Source organism: Chelonia mydas, chromosome 7, assembly GCF_015237465.2.
Source record: "Chelonia mydas isolate rCheMyd1 chromosome 7, rCheMyd1.pri.v2, whole genome shotgun sequence".
Classification (NCBI taxonomy): domain Eukaryota; kingdom Metazoa; phylum Chordata; order Testudines; family Cheloniidae; genus Chelonia; species Chelonia mydas.
The window spans coordinates 109553089-109570014 of record NC_057853.1 but is presented as its reverse complement, the minus strand read 5'-3'; the positions used below and the strand labels follow the sequence as shown (position 1 = coordinate 109570014).

The 16926-nt window shown below is 40.2% G+C and overlaps 1 protein-coding gene across 1 annotated transcript in view; it reads right to left on the bottom strand.

The window, feature by feature from the left end:
* Positions 1 to 7262: 7262 nt before the first annotated feature.
* Positions 7263 to 16926, bottom strand: part of GFRA1 (GDNF family receptor alpha 1) — a 189175-nt gene continuing 179511 nt past the window's right edge. The window contains exons 9-10 of the mRNA XM_007056322.4: positions 12890 to 12943; positions 7263 to 11556 (exon numbers count right to left, since the gene is read on the bottom strand). Of these exons, the coding sequence (XP_007056384.2) occupies positions 11395 to 11556; positions 12890 to 12943 (216 nt within the window). The 3' untranslated portion in view covers positions 7263 to 11394. The remainder of the gene's footprint in view (positions 11557 to 12889; positions 12944 to 16926) is intronic.

The window sequence follows — 16926 nt, the reverse complement described above, 5'->3', positions numbered from 1 at the left end:
CAGGAAGCCGGGGCAGGCTGAGAAGCAGGCCACGGCTTCCCGCTCAGGCCCAGGGAGGTGGAAGTGAGCTGGGGCAGGGGGGCACGAGGAGGGCCGCCCACGCCGCAGCAGGAAACCCGGGGGGCACGCAGGGGAACCGCTCCCTGCCCCAGCTCACCTCCGCCACCCTTGGCCTGAGCGGGAAGCCGCCGCCTGCTTCTCAGCCCTCCCAGGCTTCTCGCCAAACAGCTGATTCGCGGGAAGCCGGGGGCGGGGGGGAGGGGGTGAGGCAGAGAAGCAGAGCGGGGTGGTGCATTCAGGGGAGGAGGCGGAGCGGAGGTGAGGTGATCTGGAGCCGGGCGTGGGGTGGGGAGCTGCCAGTGGGGGCTCTGCACCCACCAAATTCTCCCTGTGGGGGCTCCAGCCCCGGAGCACCCAGGGAGTCGGTGCCTAAGGCGCCACTTTTGATGTGATCAGTGGGGGAGCAGCCGCTCCCCCTGCTCCCCCCAAGCTACTGTCTCCTGCCCCTAGGAGCCAGAGAGACCTGCCGGAGCTGCCCCAGGTAAGCACTGCCAGGATTCCCCACCTCGCCCCCCGGCAGGTCCCTCTGGCTCTTAGGGGTGGAGTGGGCACCCACTACAGTGGCCCACGAGACCCTCCTGCCCGGTTCTGGGGGCAGTCAGGGGACAGGGGAGGGGGGGTGGATGGGGTTGGGGGGGGGCTTCAAGGAATGCGGGGGGGTTGGATGGGGCAGGAGTCCCGGGGGCGGGGGTGGACAATGACCCCCCTCGTGGGGTGAGGAGGGAACCCATTGTTAAGATTTTGGCAGCTCATCACTGCATATTCCCATTCCCTCTTCTTTAAAACAAATGTCTTCCAAGTGATCTCTAGCCTCTACTTTCCAAGGACTGACACGAAACAGAGATTATTGTTGGGGATAATAGGGGGAAAATCAAAACAAAGGGTATGGCATTAATAGGACAGGTGCTAACCGTTGCTGTTGATATATTTTTTGTTGCATCCCATTCCCCAGCCTCTGTCTCCACAAATTATATTAATTTAAATTTTAAAAACTCGTTGAGATAGAGACCTTGTCCTCTGTCCGGTAAAGTATCTAAGCATTACATGCTTGACAGCACAGTTGAGCATCAGTTAAGCATTCCCATAACTGATATGAAAGTTCCAGCTCGTCCAGTGTGATGCTGTAGCAAAAATGGCTCCTGCAATCTTTTGATGAATGACCAAGGGAGAAGTGAGTAGCTGTAGGGAGGTGATTTTACCTCTGTATATGCAAGTGGTGAAACCAGTACTGGGAAATTTCATACAGTTCTGGTGTCAACATTTTTTAAAGGATGTCAAAAATTGGAGTGGTGAGGAAAAGAGCCAGAAAAATTATTCAAGGCATAGAGAAAATGTCTGCCAACGAGAGACTTAAGTTAAACAGATTGAGCACTTTATGAAAAAGCAGACTAAGAGGGGACTTGATTACAGCGTATAAGTACTTCCATGGGCGGAAAAACACCAGATACTGAAGGGCTCTTTAATCTAGTGGAAAAAGGCAGAACAAGGACCAATAACTGGACACTGAAGCCAGATAAATTCAAATTGGAAATTAGACACAATTTGTAAATAGTGAGGGTGATTAACCATTGAACAAACTACCAAGAGACGTGGTAGATTCTCCATCTCTTGAGGTCTTCATATCAAGTCAGGATGCCTTTCTGGAAAATAGGATTTAGTCGAACGCAAGTTATTGAACTCAATACAAGGATGACCAGGTGAGCTTCAAAGGCCTGTGATATACAGGAGGTCTCCCTCAATGATTTAATGGTCCCTTCTGGCCTTAAACTCTGACACTCTGAAGTGACCCTTTTGTTTTAACTTGGATACTGGCATGTGCAGATGCAATATAGAGAGGCCTGCAGCATGTTTTTAAATTGGTATGTTAAAGCACAGTTTGAAAATGGATGATTGAGGCGATAATGGTGCCGTTTTCTAACTGGGTCACTGATTGTACCTGGAGCATGTGCAATGTGGTATCCTACAACTTGTTTTCTTCCTTCCTTCTACCAATTCAGGACACTCCTCATTCTGGAAATATTTTGTTTTTCCATTTTTTGGAGTGACATCTATGCTCTTCTTATTCTTTTTCAGAGTCCCGAGTGTCTAGAGGACTATCTCCGGGCTTCTACTTGTCTTATGCCAAAATGTCAAATGTCCTTTTTTCTGGCCTAATCCTGTCTGTGTGTTTGTGAAAGAGAGACCTCATGGACAGAGGACTGCTGTTGCTCCTGTCTCTCAACCATTTGCATTTGATGTTCCCTGCTCATTGCATTTTGGTGGGCCACCATATATCAGTATCACAGAGGACTTTTGAGCCAGGAAATGCACTGACTTTAAAAGGGCAAATCTTTTATTACATTGTCTCCTAGATCATAGTCAAATGTAGAACACGAGGAATGAAAAAAAACCCTTAATGCTTTTCTTTTAGAGTCAAAACTGTCCCTCTGTGGAGTCAGCCATGCCAAAACAAATGACCAGTACAAAACCACAAAAACAGGGGGTTTTTTTAAGAAAAAGAGAAACCAATGTTTATTGGGTGGGATTTTCTTTCGCCTATGTACAATAGTCATGCGTGAGCATTATGCCAACAGAAAAATCCAAACATCAAGAAGTTACTTCCAAAGTCCAGACAGTCCAAACAGCAATGTCCTTAGCTCAAGTCTAAGTCAACAGGAACAGTCAACAGTGGGGTTGATTTTGGTTTTTTGTTTTTTACACAACAAAGTATCTGGCAGAATGACTGTGAGAGGACCTGACACATAATAACCTACAGTGGGACGTACAGAAAGCCATAAGACAACATATAGAGAATTTACACACGATAATAAGGTAAATAATTGTGTAAGAATCTCCTCCAAAAAGGGAAGTAGGGATAACTGGATGGGGTTTTTTGGCGGGGAGGGAGGCAGGAGGAGGGAAAGGAAAAAATAACCTGGGCTGTTCTCAATGTATAGACTATAATCACAGTGAAAAATCAATCCTTCTAGCTCCAAATGCTGCCAGTTACCTCAGCCTGCATCCCTCCTCCCATCCCCACTCAATCCCTTTATTGACCTCAAATAATAAAAATTCTTTAAATCCAAACTTCATTCTATTCCCCCTCTGCTGTAGTTCTTGTCAACTTGTATTATATAAAAAGAACACAAACTTAGACATACCCTCAGCTAAAAGAAACACTCCCTCAGCTTCCCAGCATGAGGATTAATCACAGCTAATTATATCAATATCAAGTTGATGATAGACATAACATCGTATAAACCCCATTAAGCAAACTCAGTGGCGATAACCGTTGGGTGGGGCGGGGAAACAAAGGCAAATTGGCAACAGTTGTCTTCCATGTCATAGTGCTGTGAAGCCATTTCTTCCACTGTTTGGCTTTAGTCTGCTTCGTGTCCATGGGAAAGATAAGACATGTTGTATATATGCCTAATGACTACAGTGAACTGTCAGCCTAACAAGACATGGCAGTGTGCTGTTTAGGACCATTGTTTTCATTACTTTGTTACCCATCATGCTTTTTTTTGTAGGGTGGGAAGATGGTGATAAACAGATTACAGATCATATAAAACAAGAGTCTGGACCCCCTGAAAGATGCACTCATATTTAACTACACGTTGCATGATGGAATTCCATCTCTAGCACACAGGGGTCTTCTCAGATTAATTTAGTTAGAGATAAGGTGTATAACCTACTATTGTGTAGAGGGAACATAGCACCTTAGAAATCAGATGTGAAAAAAATAATCCCTTTCTCCTCTCTTCATGCTATTGGAAACTGTTGGTTCCTCAGCCACTAATTCCTGCTTGCCATTGTCATGGGAGTAATTCCCACACTGGTCTCACTGGGGCTACAGACAAGAGTCAGACAAGCAGGATTTGGGTCTCTTTTTCTACCAGCCTAAGGCTTCAGGGTATTAACATCTTTTTCTTGGCCCCTTACAGTTTGCAGTATTTGTACTTAAATTAAGCATTGTGGTCATCAGCCAACACTTTTGTGTCTTTCTGAGATCTTGCACCAAGACTTTGAGACTCCTCACTCCTTCTAGCTCACTCAGACACCCAGGATAAAAGCCCAACTCTTTGATTTTGTTCTGAAAATTGCTTTATGGCTCCTGTGCTTGAAGAAGTCTACATTTCCCTGTGGCTCAGTAGATTTATTTTTTAAGGTTCACAATGAAGGGCAAGCGTGATGGGCAAACTAAACATCAGGTTAATAAGCTTGCTCTGTATCATGAGCTTAATGGGTGAGTGCCAATGAGCCTGCAAGCTTGTATGGGCTTATTTGTCAGTTTGAATTTCTGGAAAAACAGTATGCGAGCATGTTTGTAAGTTAATTTAGGGCTGGCTTGGCAGCCCTGGAGGCTAAAGTCTTTTGTAAAGGCACAGAACAGGTACCATACAGCACAGGTAGTGGCAATGCCAGTTATCCCACCCTTAGCCTGTTACTATACTCCTACTGCATCTAGGGGTGACATGTTAATTCAGGCTCTGTGGCCCATTCAGGGTATAGCTTCTCCTTTGACAACTGCCTGTTTATGTAACATGGCCAGATGTCCACTAGGAACTGAACTGATTCAAACCAGTGGCAGAGGTGAATGGCTCTGTATCCCATTATTAAATCCTTTTAAGCCCCTCTTTACCATTCAAAGATTAGCCAAAAAATCTCAGGCGTCACCCACTACAAAGAGGAGAAAATTAGGAGTAAACAAAGGATTCAACCAAAACTAATGTACACAATAGGAGATGAACTACAAGAATAAAATTGGCTATTTATTGTACTTATACCCGCAGGTCTTTGAATGACTTCTCCAGCTGTCTAGCATGTTTGATCATAGAGCCATACAGACCTGCGTATTATTAGTGCTCACATTCAAAACCACTGAACACAAGCCAGCAAACATGGACAGTCGTGTCATGCCAAGATATCATCTCTAATTACCTACATTAATCTACCATGTCAGTGCCTAAATCCACCAGCTTGGAGAGGGCCTGAAGATAAATATGGCCTGATTCCATCAAGTGCTCAGCCCCCTCAACTCCTATTCACTTGTGTAGGAACTGAAGGAGCTCAGCAGGTTGCAGGAGATGCTCAGGACTTCACAGGATGGAGGTCTATAGGGAGAAGGGTGGATTAGTGAGACACCTTGGTGGGAGTGACTTGAAGAAATCCGTTTACAGTTAAATACATGACCCAGTTTCTCCCTATTTCTACAAATTCTCCCTTCTAGAAGATTAGAAGGCAGTGCAGAAAAATTCAGGTATTTTGGAGTTTTTACAAAAGGGGAAAACTGGACAAAAACTGTGCTCAAGTGGGTATCAGGTTTGGCTGCTTTATCTAGTCAGTAATTAACAATGAGTGACTCAATGACAAAAATCAGCTACTGATACCTGGGCAAAGGAAAACAGCAGAAGCTGCAGCTGCTCTGGTCAAATGGGAACAGAGACCTACACTGCAATAAAAAAAAACCTTGAAGTACTAAGTGTCAGAGCACAAGGCAATTGACTTGGGTTAGTGGGGGTTGTGGCCCTAAAAGGAGCAGTGTAGAAGTCTGGGCTCGGGCTGTAGCTGAAGCTCTCAGATTCTCCCCTCTGCTCCCCCTGTCATGGGATTTCAGAGCCATGGCTCCAGCCTGAGCCCGAACGTCTACACTGCAATTTTTAGCAGTCTGAGCCCTGAGTCAACTGACATGGACCAGCTGTGGCTATGCCACAGATCTTTACTGAAGTGTAGACATACCATTAGGAGCTAAGACCTCGGCTGAATGGTATCACATGACACTAGATACCACACTCTATGTTGATAAATGCCACTGAGAAATTGGTTGACTCCCTGCTCTTTTTCCTGTAAGTTACAAACTCTCTCGGCCAAACCTTGGAAGTTCTTTCTAACGTTTTAATCAATGACATTTTACCTAGGCAAGCTATTAAAAAAACACTGCAGAAGGATTTCAGGATTTGGCCTGATGGTTACCAAGGTCACCACTTTTAATACATAATCTATGAAGAAAAAACTTCCCCTAAAGACATAATATAGCCAAGTAAAGACAGAGAATTAAGTTGTGTGATTGACAGATACTATACTAAGCTGAAGAATGTGCTTAAAAAAAACTCCAACCCTTAGCCTCAAAACTAGAGCTGGTTAAAATGTTTCTGATGTAACGTTTGTCATCATAAAAGGCTGATTTTACAAAACTGAAACATTTCATGGGAATGTATTGATTTTGTTGAAATTTTCTGCTGGAAATTATCATAATGTTTCATTTTGATAAGGTCAAAACTTTTCATTATAACTCTCATTTTGACATTTATATTATATTTAAATTATAATAGTCAAAATGTTTTGAAGACAATATTAAAGTCAAAATTGAAACATTTTGACTTTATCAAAAGAGCAACTTTATTGAAATGAAATCTTTCTATAAGGTCAAAACAAGCTATGTCACGTCCTAAAAAATTCCAAAATTTTGACTTTTTCCCTAATTCAGGATGAATCCAAATTTTAAAATCTCAAAATTTCCCGCAGGACAGAAATTCCGCTTTTTATTTTAAGATGTTCTACCCAAAACAAAGAGTGCCAAGAGGATTATACAAACCACAGACTCTTCTGGTAGAGGTGAGCGTCTCCCACAAAGCTGGAGAGAAAAAGTTGAGTGCTCTTGCATGAAGAGGTTCAATAGAGACATGGAACATCTTGCTCTCAACCAAGTTTACGTTTCACAGAAGCAAAGGATATGCTCAAAGAAAATGCTGAGGCAAATCTTTAGAGAAAAAATGTAATGTGGGGAACAGGGGAGAATGACGTTCCGAACTGAAGAGAGCCTGAAATGGCCATAAAGTGAAACATCACCGAAGGAAGTGAGCTGGCAAAACAGAACATATATTAAAGATGAGAAATCTTTGGATTACTTTTCCTGCCAATTTCATTGGAAGCAAACACACTTCTATTTGGGCTCATGAGATGCAAAGTGGAGAGTATGCATAAAGCCGTTGGAATCTGGGAGACATCACAGGGAATCCTGCTTCAGTTTTTAATGCAGGGCTCTTGTAAGTAAATGTGTATCATTCAGTGGGTCAGATCCCACCAATGTAGTAAAGCAAAATAGTTGCATTTTTTGAACAGGCAAATAAAGCGGAACTGTTTGGCATTGATAGTTTATAATAAAGAAATAATACATGCCAGATTAGGGCCTCTCACTTGCCCAGCTTTTGCTACCCATTTTAAAAGGAGCTATTCCCCAGAATAACAATCCCTGGCTCAGTCCACCTACTTTTAGTGTTCTGCTCTGTCAGCAATAAAGAATTCCAACGGGCAGCATGAGACAGGCCTATCACATGACAGATCTGTGACTGACTTCCCTCAGCAAGTGTTTTAAGCATCATTCTTCTTCCTTACTGTTTATATCTACCTTGCCTCCCTGGATATGTCACTTTTAATTCAACCATCTCTAGACCTGGCCTACTGTTACCCCTAGCATGTACTCAAGGCATATCTACTTCCTGGTGTTTACACTCCATAATATTGCTCATGTCTCATACAATTTTATGGGCAGTAGGATACACCACAACTTTGAGGAAAAATAGCAATACTTCTAAGGAGAAACAGGGAGGGGCAAAGGCAAAATGACCATGAACTAATGTAAAAGTATTTTCCTATCAGGCCTGGTGGTTTTTCATATTCTTAGTTCACTGATTCAAAGGGCAACAGTCCTCAGGTTATGAATGGACTCATTTTCAAAAAGGATGGGTCTTATCAGGATGTCACTGAATAAAAAATTACTGGAAAAAATGATCCAGATAGAGCCTATAAAATGTGTTACAAATTATTAAGATCACCTGCCTCTTCTGAATGACACGATATAGGTGAATCTTCCTCAAGGGAAGAGGGCCCATGCGCCAAGGAAGGCTCATGGACACAGTCTTGCGAGGTGCTGAGTGCCCTCCGCAATCACTGACTTTAATGGGATGTAAGGGGCCCTGGCAGCAAGTTTTTAGATCAGACTCTTAGTATATGACCAAAGTGGTGCACAGGGCCTTCTGCAGGACCTCTGTACTTGACAGAGTGAAATTTGCCTCCATATATTTTATGTTTTTGTTACTAGTAATTGCAAGTATCTACTGCAGCTCATAGTCTTGTATCTTTTGTATATTAATAACTTGAGAAAGTCAGACATATGTTAAATAGAGCAAAATGCTGACCATATAGCAACACATTCTGCATTAGCGCTTTAACATGCTGTTTTTTAAAAAAAGAAACAAAGACAATAATCAGATACATTTAACATGAAAAGTGGAGATGGGTTTCTAATCATTCTAATGAAACTACCTGTTTCATTACGTTAAATGAAAAAGGATGGCTTGTGTATCTTTATTTTAACTCATGATTTAATTTAAACATATAGCTTACTTTAAGAACTGAGTTGATTACATTTCCAATTTAAAGCCTAGGTGTCATCAATAGGTGCATCCTGTATTTGGATGGCTGCTCACACTGCTGTAGATATACTGGTAATAGAAATGCACTGAATGAATGTGTGAAATCCAGTCTTTGTGTGTTTGCCTAGCACTCAGTACATGCAATTATGATAGCTGTAAGGAGAAAGAAAAAATGAAACGATTTGCTTACTTTAGTACTGTAGCAAATAACTGTGTTGACAAGGTCACCGTGCTAAATTGACATCGTCAGCGCCACATCCAACTGCTAAAAATCCACCAATATTTGCATGGTGATGTCTGTAAGAACCTCTTTAAAGTGTCAGACTCATAATTTTTTCCTCTGGCTTCTTTAATAAGCAATTTATTTTTAAATTAAGAATCCAGTGTGCTTTAAATTTATCCAGGAAAAAAACAGAGTGCTCTTTCTTGCTTGTGGTAGACATGGCCAGCTTCACAAAATGTAGTCTATTTCTGTGTTATACACATGACTCTTGTTAAGCCAAATAACAATTCCTTTTGTTATCAGATGCTAATGAGACTTGTTGTTTACAGTGTTAAGTGATCAATTGCTTTTATTCTGAATCGCACTGGTTCAGAGCTATAATAATCAGGATAATATAGAGATATTGTAGTAAAAACAAATGTATAAAAATCTTCAAAAAATGTATGCACTGTGCTAGCAGATTATTAAAGCTCCAGATATTATTTAACATTTAATGGGCTGAATATAAATGATATTGAAAAGAAACCTTTGTTGATCAAAGAAGGGTTTAACCATTTTAATGTTTATGGATTTGTTTGAAAATATTTTTAATTGGGTAATGTCAAACGTTCCTATTATAATTCTGTATGCATTAGCATGTCAATAGATTATACTTCCAACTCTTTTTGACATAAAAGAATTTATTTTTAAATCTTGGATCTAGTTATCTTTTTTTCTTGTTGCCACTATTTTTCAATAATTTGATTAGCTTTCAGAAGAAAAGCAACAGCAACCACAGGGGATTTTGTAGTAACGATAGACTATATATTTCTTCTCCAAAAGCAGCTCCTATGCCTTTGAAAATAATGTGAAGTTTTTTTAATCAGTGCAGAATTAAGGAGTAATGTTGTCTACTTTGCTATGTTTAGTGGAATGCGGTACTCTAGATGTTTGTCAGAGAATGCTTTGAATCGTATGTTATGTGACTATAACCAAAACTACAAAAGTGATTTTTAGAATTTTTTGCACTGCTTTTATTAGCCTGGTAAAAAGAAAAATCCCAAATATGGATCAGCCAATAGTTTAACAATTGGTTAGTGAGATGTATAATTTTCACATTGCTAGCAGCACTGAAGTCAATGATCTCTAGTTTATATTTTTATTGCAAATAGCTGATCTGGACATTTCAGCCAAACCTGAATAGACCATGTAGGTTTCAGTGTAAAACTATAAATTCAGAGTGATGAACTCTACACCTAGTAAAGTGATCATCTACTTTCAATAAAATCAAAAACAGATTACAGTTGATCATTTAGATATAACTGCTTGTAACAGTCACCAAGCCACTACAGTCAGGTATATAGACAGCCCTTAGGAGACATGCTGCCTATCTGATGACATTTAAAGCTTTAAAAAATCCCTTCTAGATACTGCAGAAAATCATCATGATTCAGCATAGGATGTTGGTGTCACCAAATGAAACAAAAGTGTTTAAATCATGTGCACTGGCAATTTTGCAAACCCTTACTCATATCAGCAGTCCCATGGGCTTGAATGGGAGTACTAATGTGAGTAAAAACTACTTACATAGATGAGGTTTGCATGACTGTGCCCACAACTGAAGCAATGATCCCTTTACGTGTTGATTTTAACAGTATAAGAAATGATACACAATTTAAATTTCACATTTCTGTTTTATGTCCTATTTTCAGTCTATAATGGCGTGATCGGAGAGCTAAGGCATAAAGCTCCCTTAATTTTTAGAGTTGATATACTATGTAAATATAAGCAGATAATGCTGTTTTAGTAGATGAAATAAATTGTATGTCATTTTTATTAAACCAACAATAAAATAACTAGACTGTATTATTACAATAGAAGTATAGAAGACCAACAATTGTACAATTGAAACTCTTTAGCAAAATTTGTTTCTATTATGTATATCCTTGTAAATGTAAATAAATTTAGCATTATGAAGTGTTCACAATGATTGCTTCTTGTTAATTTAAGGAATTTTCACCCCTTGTTAAGGCTAAATGTAATTAAAATTTAGAAGTACTGGTAAAAGTTTATTACACTCTGTTTTTTATGAGATTTTAACTAAAAGATGTACGTTACACCTGTATGTGACTTATAATGGCTTCTCAGCAGGGAATGCAGAACCACTTACATTACATAAACATTTAAAGAGGAGAATGCTAATACACTGAAAAAGTTAAACATCAGTAGCAATCTATCAAATGAAGACATTTCATGAAGTCCACTCTCTGGGAGAACATTCACCATGTGACAAAAGCCTGGCATCCTCGTTAGTCTGATGTTCATTTAATTTTAAAATCAAAATAGTTAAATGAGATAAATAGGATCTTAAGAAAACTGACATCTTCCTTCTCAGGTAAAGGCCAGAATTGAAATAATAATAAAAAATCCAAACAGATTGCTTAACAGGCAAATTTACATACTGTCTCTTTATAACACGGCATGCCCAAAAGCCTTTTGGGTTCGGAATGTAGCACTGCATCAAGTATTTCACAAAGCCCCTAAATATCACAAGAAGCTTAAAAAAAAAAAAGAAAAAGAAAGAAAAAGAAAAATTCCAGTTGAATGAAACTGTTTTAGCAGAGTGCTTCAACTCAGCTCCTAGAACTGGAATTTCAGATAAACAACAGAGGACAGGGAACAGAATTTTTTTTTTTAACGTGTCCTTTTGTAATGCAGCTACAAGGTTTCTGATGAACTTAAGAACAAAGAGATTGAGAGTGCAATTGTCATCAATATGAGCAGTGTGCTTAGACTGAAGCTTGTAGGAAGAGCAGATGAATTCTCTGACGATATGTGACTTGTGGAGACTCTGACTGTGTTGTCTTTCCCAATAGCATTCTGCAAGAGACAACACTTTCCTTGGTCATTGTTAAGCATTTTCATTATACTGTAATATATTTAGATGCACTTAATAAAATTCATCCTGCCAGTTTCTCCCCCTCCAATTTCATGTATTTCACCATTATGAATTTAAGTATATGAGAAGGATAAAACAGGATGTCAAAAAGACAGTAGTATTAAAATACAATTTGACTGTAACTATCAAAACACATTTAAGGGACACCATCAAAGTAATCAGGTAGGGAAAAAAAGAATAAATACAAATGACACACTTTGAGAGCGAACCCAGTTGGAAGATCTAACCTTCTAAAATCAAGCACTATTTTAAAGAGATTCTGTGTTCAACTTGGAAATTCATTTTTAAAAAGCAGATGCAGGACTTGCTATGAAATTTGTCTTGTGTAGCCAACAGCAAGCATTGTTTGAAAACGAAGTATTGTTGGATTCCTATAGGTAAGAACCACCATCAGAGTAGGTTTATGGGTTGGCCTAGCAACAGGAGCAATGTCCATTTAGTTTCTTTTCCCAGTTGCTGCATTGTTATATGCCCATGTGTTTTCATGATCAAAAAGTACTAATGCTACATACAATATGCAGCTATACATTATACACAGTAAAATAACAGGATAATATTAGGGGCAGATTGGCAGTTTATGTGCAGGTACACGGGACGGTACACAAGGAATAATCTTTAACCCCTGAGCCAGCAGAAAGGTTACAGATTAGTTTAGTTTCCATGAGAGTCAATCTTCCACCTCTAGGGATGGTCCTTATTGGTCAGGTTTGAAGCAGGCTGGTGGAACAGCATAGGGAAAGGTTCCAAGTCTCCAGGGACTGTCAATCTAGCTCCTAATGTATTATATAACTGTCATTTCATTTATCCTAAATCAGTATTCTGTCAGCCATAAAATGAAATCTGCTGTATTTCTGGAACTTGGTAAATGCCATATGATTACATGTTCCTGCAGATTACTAGCTAATTACACTTCCTAGGTGCAACACTAATTACTATTTGACCTGCAAAATCAGTTTTTGGGAAGCCAAGTGGAAAGAGGTCTCGGAGGGAATCCCAACAACTATGTAGGAATTAAAATGTAATTAGCTCACCACTGCATGGTACCAGGGTAGCAGCCACTTTGCACCCAATCCTGAGCTTCTCACTCAGGCAAAACTCCCTTTATTATGATAACTTGGTACCCAGCCATGATGATATTGATGGGAATTTTGTCTGAGGAAAGAGTTCAGGATTGGGTCCTGGATTATTACATTTCAGATTGATATTTGTATTATGAAAAATAAAGTGCTACTGTGATACGGTCCACATTCTTACCTCATTAAGACAGAGTTCTGTGTCTACAGATTCATTGGATTTCCGCTTCTGTGCCTATAGACAAATGCAAAAGTTAAACAGTATATATCTATATTTATACACGTAATATGGATATTTCTGTTTGAATAATCTTTTCTTGATTGTTCTGTTTCATGTTAACATGCCTCTATAATAAATGAGTAGGAATGAAGAGCAAATAGTAAAACAACAGTCTTGAAGTAACAATATAATCTCAGTGCTTGTCTACATAGAGCCTTAGTAGTTGGCAAGACGGGGTGTGACTCTACAGCCCAGTAGCTAGCCATTATATTTCAAATGGTAGTTCATCAAAACACACAAAGGAACTTTTAATGTGCAGTAGACGGGTCCACATGCCCAGTGAGTGCGCGGCAAACTAGTGCACTGCAGATTTACAGCCTGGTTTACAGCGCATTAAATCTCCGCGTAGACAAGCCCTTGCAGTTTTAATCCCCGCTGTGAATTTAAAATACAGATTTTGAAAAAGCCAGGAAGAATAAGGGCATAAGGCACTCAGCTAATACCGTGATGAGGGCCACAGAAATGCCTACATATAAACTGGTTTCAGAGTAACAGCCGTGTTAGTCTGTATTCGCAAAAAGAAAAGGAGTACTTGTGGCACCTTAGAGACTAACCAATTTATCTGAGCATGAGCTTTCGTGAGCTACAGCTCACTTCATCGGATGCATACTGTGGAAATACAGAAGATGTTCTTATACATACAAACCACGAAAAAATGGGTGTTTACCACTACAAAAGGTTTTCTCTCCCCCCACCCCACTCTCCTGTTGCTAATAGCTTATCTAAAGTGATCACTCTCCTTACAATGTGTATGATAATCAAGTTGGGCCATTTCCAGCACAAATCCAGGTTTTCTCCCCCCCTTCCCCCTCCACACACACAAACCCACTCTCCTGTTGGTAAAAGCTTATCTGTCTGTAATCGCGTGACCAGAGATATTGAAGTGTTCTCCGACTGGTTTATGAATGTTATAATTCTTGACATCTGATTTGTGTCCATTTATTCTTTTACGTAGAGACTGTCCAGTTTGACTAATGTACATGGCAGAGGGGCATTGCTGGCACATGATGGCATATATCACATTGGTAGATGTGCAGATGAACGAGCCTCTGATAGTGTGGCTGATGTTATTAGGCCCTGTGATGGTGTCCCCTGAATAGATATGTGGGCACAGTTGGCAACGGGCTTTGTTGCAAGGATAGGTTCCTGGGTTAGTGGTTCTGTTGTGTGGTATGTGGTTGCTGGTGAGTTTTCGCTTCAGGTTGGGGGGCTGTCTGTAAGCAAGGACTGGCCTGTCTCCCAAGATTTGTGAGAGTGTTGGGTCATCCTTCAGGATAGGTTGTAGATCCTTAATAATGCGTTGGAGGGGTTTTAGTTGGGGGCTGAAGGTGACGGCTAGTGGCGTTCTGTTATTTTCTTTGTTAAACCCTGGATTTGTGCTGGAAATGGCCCACCTTGACTATCATACACATTGTAAGGAGAATGATCACTTTAGATAAGCTATTACCAACAGGAGAGTGGGTTTGGGGGGGAGGGCAGGGAGAGGGGAGAAAACCTGGATTTGTGCTGGAAATGGCCCAACTTGATTATCATACACGTTGTAAGGAGAGTGATCACTTTAGATAAGCTATTACCAGCAGGAGAGTGGAGTGGGGGGAGAGAAAACCTTTTGTAGTGGTAAACACCCATTTTTTCATGATTTGTATGTATAAGAACATCTTCTGTATTTCCACAGTATGCATCCGATGAAGTGAGCTGTAGCTCTCGAAAGCTTATGCTCAAATAAATTGGTTAGTCTCTAAGGTGCCACAAGTACTCCTTTTCTCTTTACATATAAATTAAGTCAGTAATCAAGGGTCTATGTAAAAGACACATATGATCCTAGTAGAGAAAAATGGAGTATGATCATGCTTTCAGTAAATATTAACTAACACTAATACATCTTAACTAGAAAATATGGACTTTGACCAGTGTATTCTTAACAGTTAGGAAAAAATATACCATATTTTGAAGTGTTTTACTTCTGCTAATATAATTTTACCTAGATGTTAAGATAACCAATAAAAGTATTTTAAAATAAAAATATATTAATTTCTGTGTCGTGCTACAGCCACAAAGCGTGTTCTGGAAAGTTACCAGATTATGCAAACAGAACAACATTTCTTTCCTTTAAGGAATGTAACTATAAATCAACCTGAAGTCAGACGATCAGGGGGACTGATACCAGGTGCCCCACCTCACAAGTGAGTGCTCCAATCACCAAATGATATAGTCATTCTCTCTCTCTCCTTTCCCCTCCTCAATTTATCTACACTGGAAGAGCTTCAACAGGAGAACCTGAGGGGGCCCCTCATCAGAATATCCTATGGCCCAGTAGTTAGGGCACTCACCCGTGAGGTGGCAGATCCCTGTTCAAATCCTGTTTCCCCGTCAGGCAGAGAGGGGACTGGAATCAGAGGTCTCCAACGTCTCAGGTGTGTATCCTAACCACCAGGCTAAAAGTTATTACGGACGTCATCCTCCTTCTCATTTTCTGTTAACTTGTCTGTAGGGGCCCAATTCAGTAGGTGAGTTCTGAGCATGGTTACTGGGTCGGGTCCCACAGGGGCGTTACGGAGAGGATCCCCTGTCCATCCATTGTTCTGGGGCTTAGGTGTGGGGTTGCAGTGCATATGTGCGGAGGCAGAAACACAGGCACCTACTGACCTTTTACCTCAAAAATTTCAGTGCAGAGCAAGTTTTGGCACCCACAGGGTTCAGCAGCAGCAGCTGAGGTTTTTGTGAATCTCAGTGGGGCTCGATTCTTGGATTCAGGCACCGAAAGTGGCAGGTAAGCACCTAAGTCCTTTTGTGAGTCTAGCCTCTAGATGAAAAAATAAAACTCTGGCAGTGAATTTTGAGTGCTACTTGGCCAGATTAGAAATGACTTTCTCCGGTGACAGCAATTCTGATTTCACTCCTCGTTGGCTTGCCGCAAGGGGAAACATGACAAGCAAGGAGAAACCAAAGTAAAGCCTAATCTTGCATTTCTTTTTCAGCACATCCTTCCACTGAGTCAAATGGGAAAGTGGAGATCCAAAGAACATAGGATGAGATCTTTGGTTTTTACAGTATAAATTGTGGAAGGCCTTCGTTGATATTTCCTACCTCCTTGCTATGTGCTAGATATCCAAGTCCTAATACAAGCTTCTGTCTACTGCCCATGTGTGTTTCCTAGTAGCTATGCCTGGCTTGGGTTACAGAATACTGTACCATTTAGGACATTACTATTTCTAATTAGCTTCTGCTGTATACCAAGGATTATATTTTATCTTTTCTTAAGACTTAATATAGCTCTCAAAATGAAAAGAGAGAACAAGGTCGTGTTCCTCTTCCATTACATTCATCTTGAAAAGCAACATAACCAGTGCAGCACAGAAAGTATAATTGCATTTTAGAAGACAACTGTTTTTAGGGTGAAATCAACAATTATCAGGTAGAATCCAAAATCAACAAAAGCTTTCATCATTCACTAGCTTTAATTTGGGAACAGTTATCTATATATTTAATGAGGACCATTTTAACAACAATTAATACATTTATTCACTTGCTTCAAATAGAACAGAAGTTCCTTCTTCCTTTGGATTTTAAAAAAGTATTTTAAAGTGGCCTTTTCTCCCTTCAAAGTGTAAGGGATAGTGTTTGTAATTCAAAATAAAACAACACTACACCTTCTTTTTTGGGGAGGAGGGAGAGGGGGATTTGCAGGAAAAAAAATAGCTTCCAGGCTGAGACATTATCTGCCAAGTTTCAAATTGGAAGAGTAGATTTTTACTGCTGAATTATAAAGCTGAAAAAATGGGTTCTAATGGAAATACTGGCATAGGCTGCACTACTATAATACAATAGTGTATCACTAAATCACAAGTAATTTTGGGGGGGAGGGGAAGCAGGGAAAGAACCTGTGGGCAGAAGAGTGCACTATGGGAAGCTTATATCAGTAATTACATCCTAAAGGG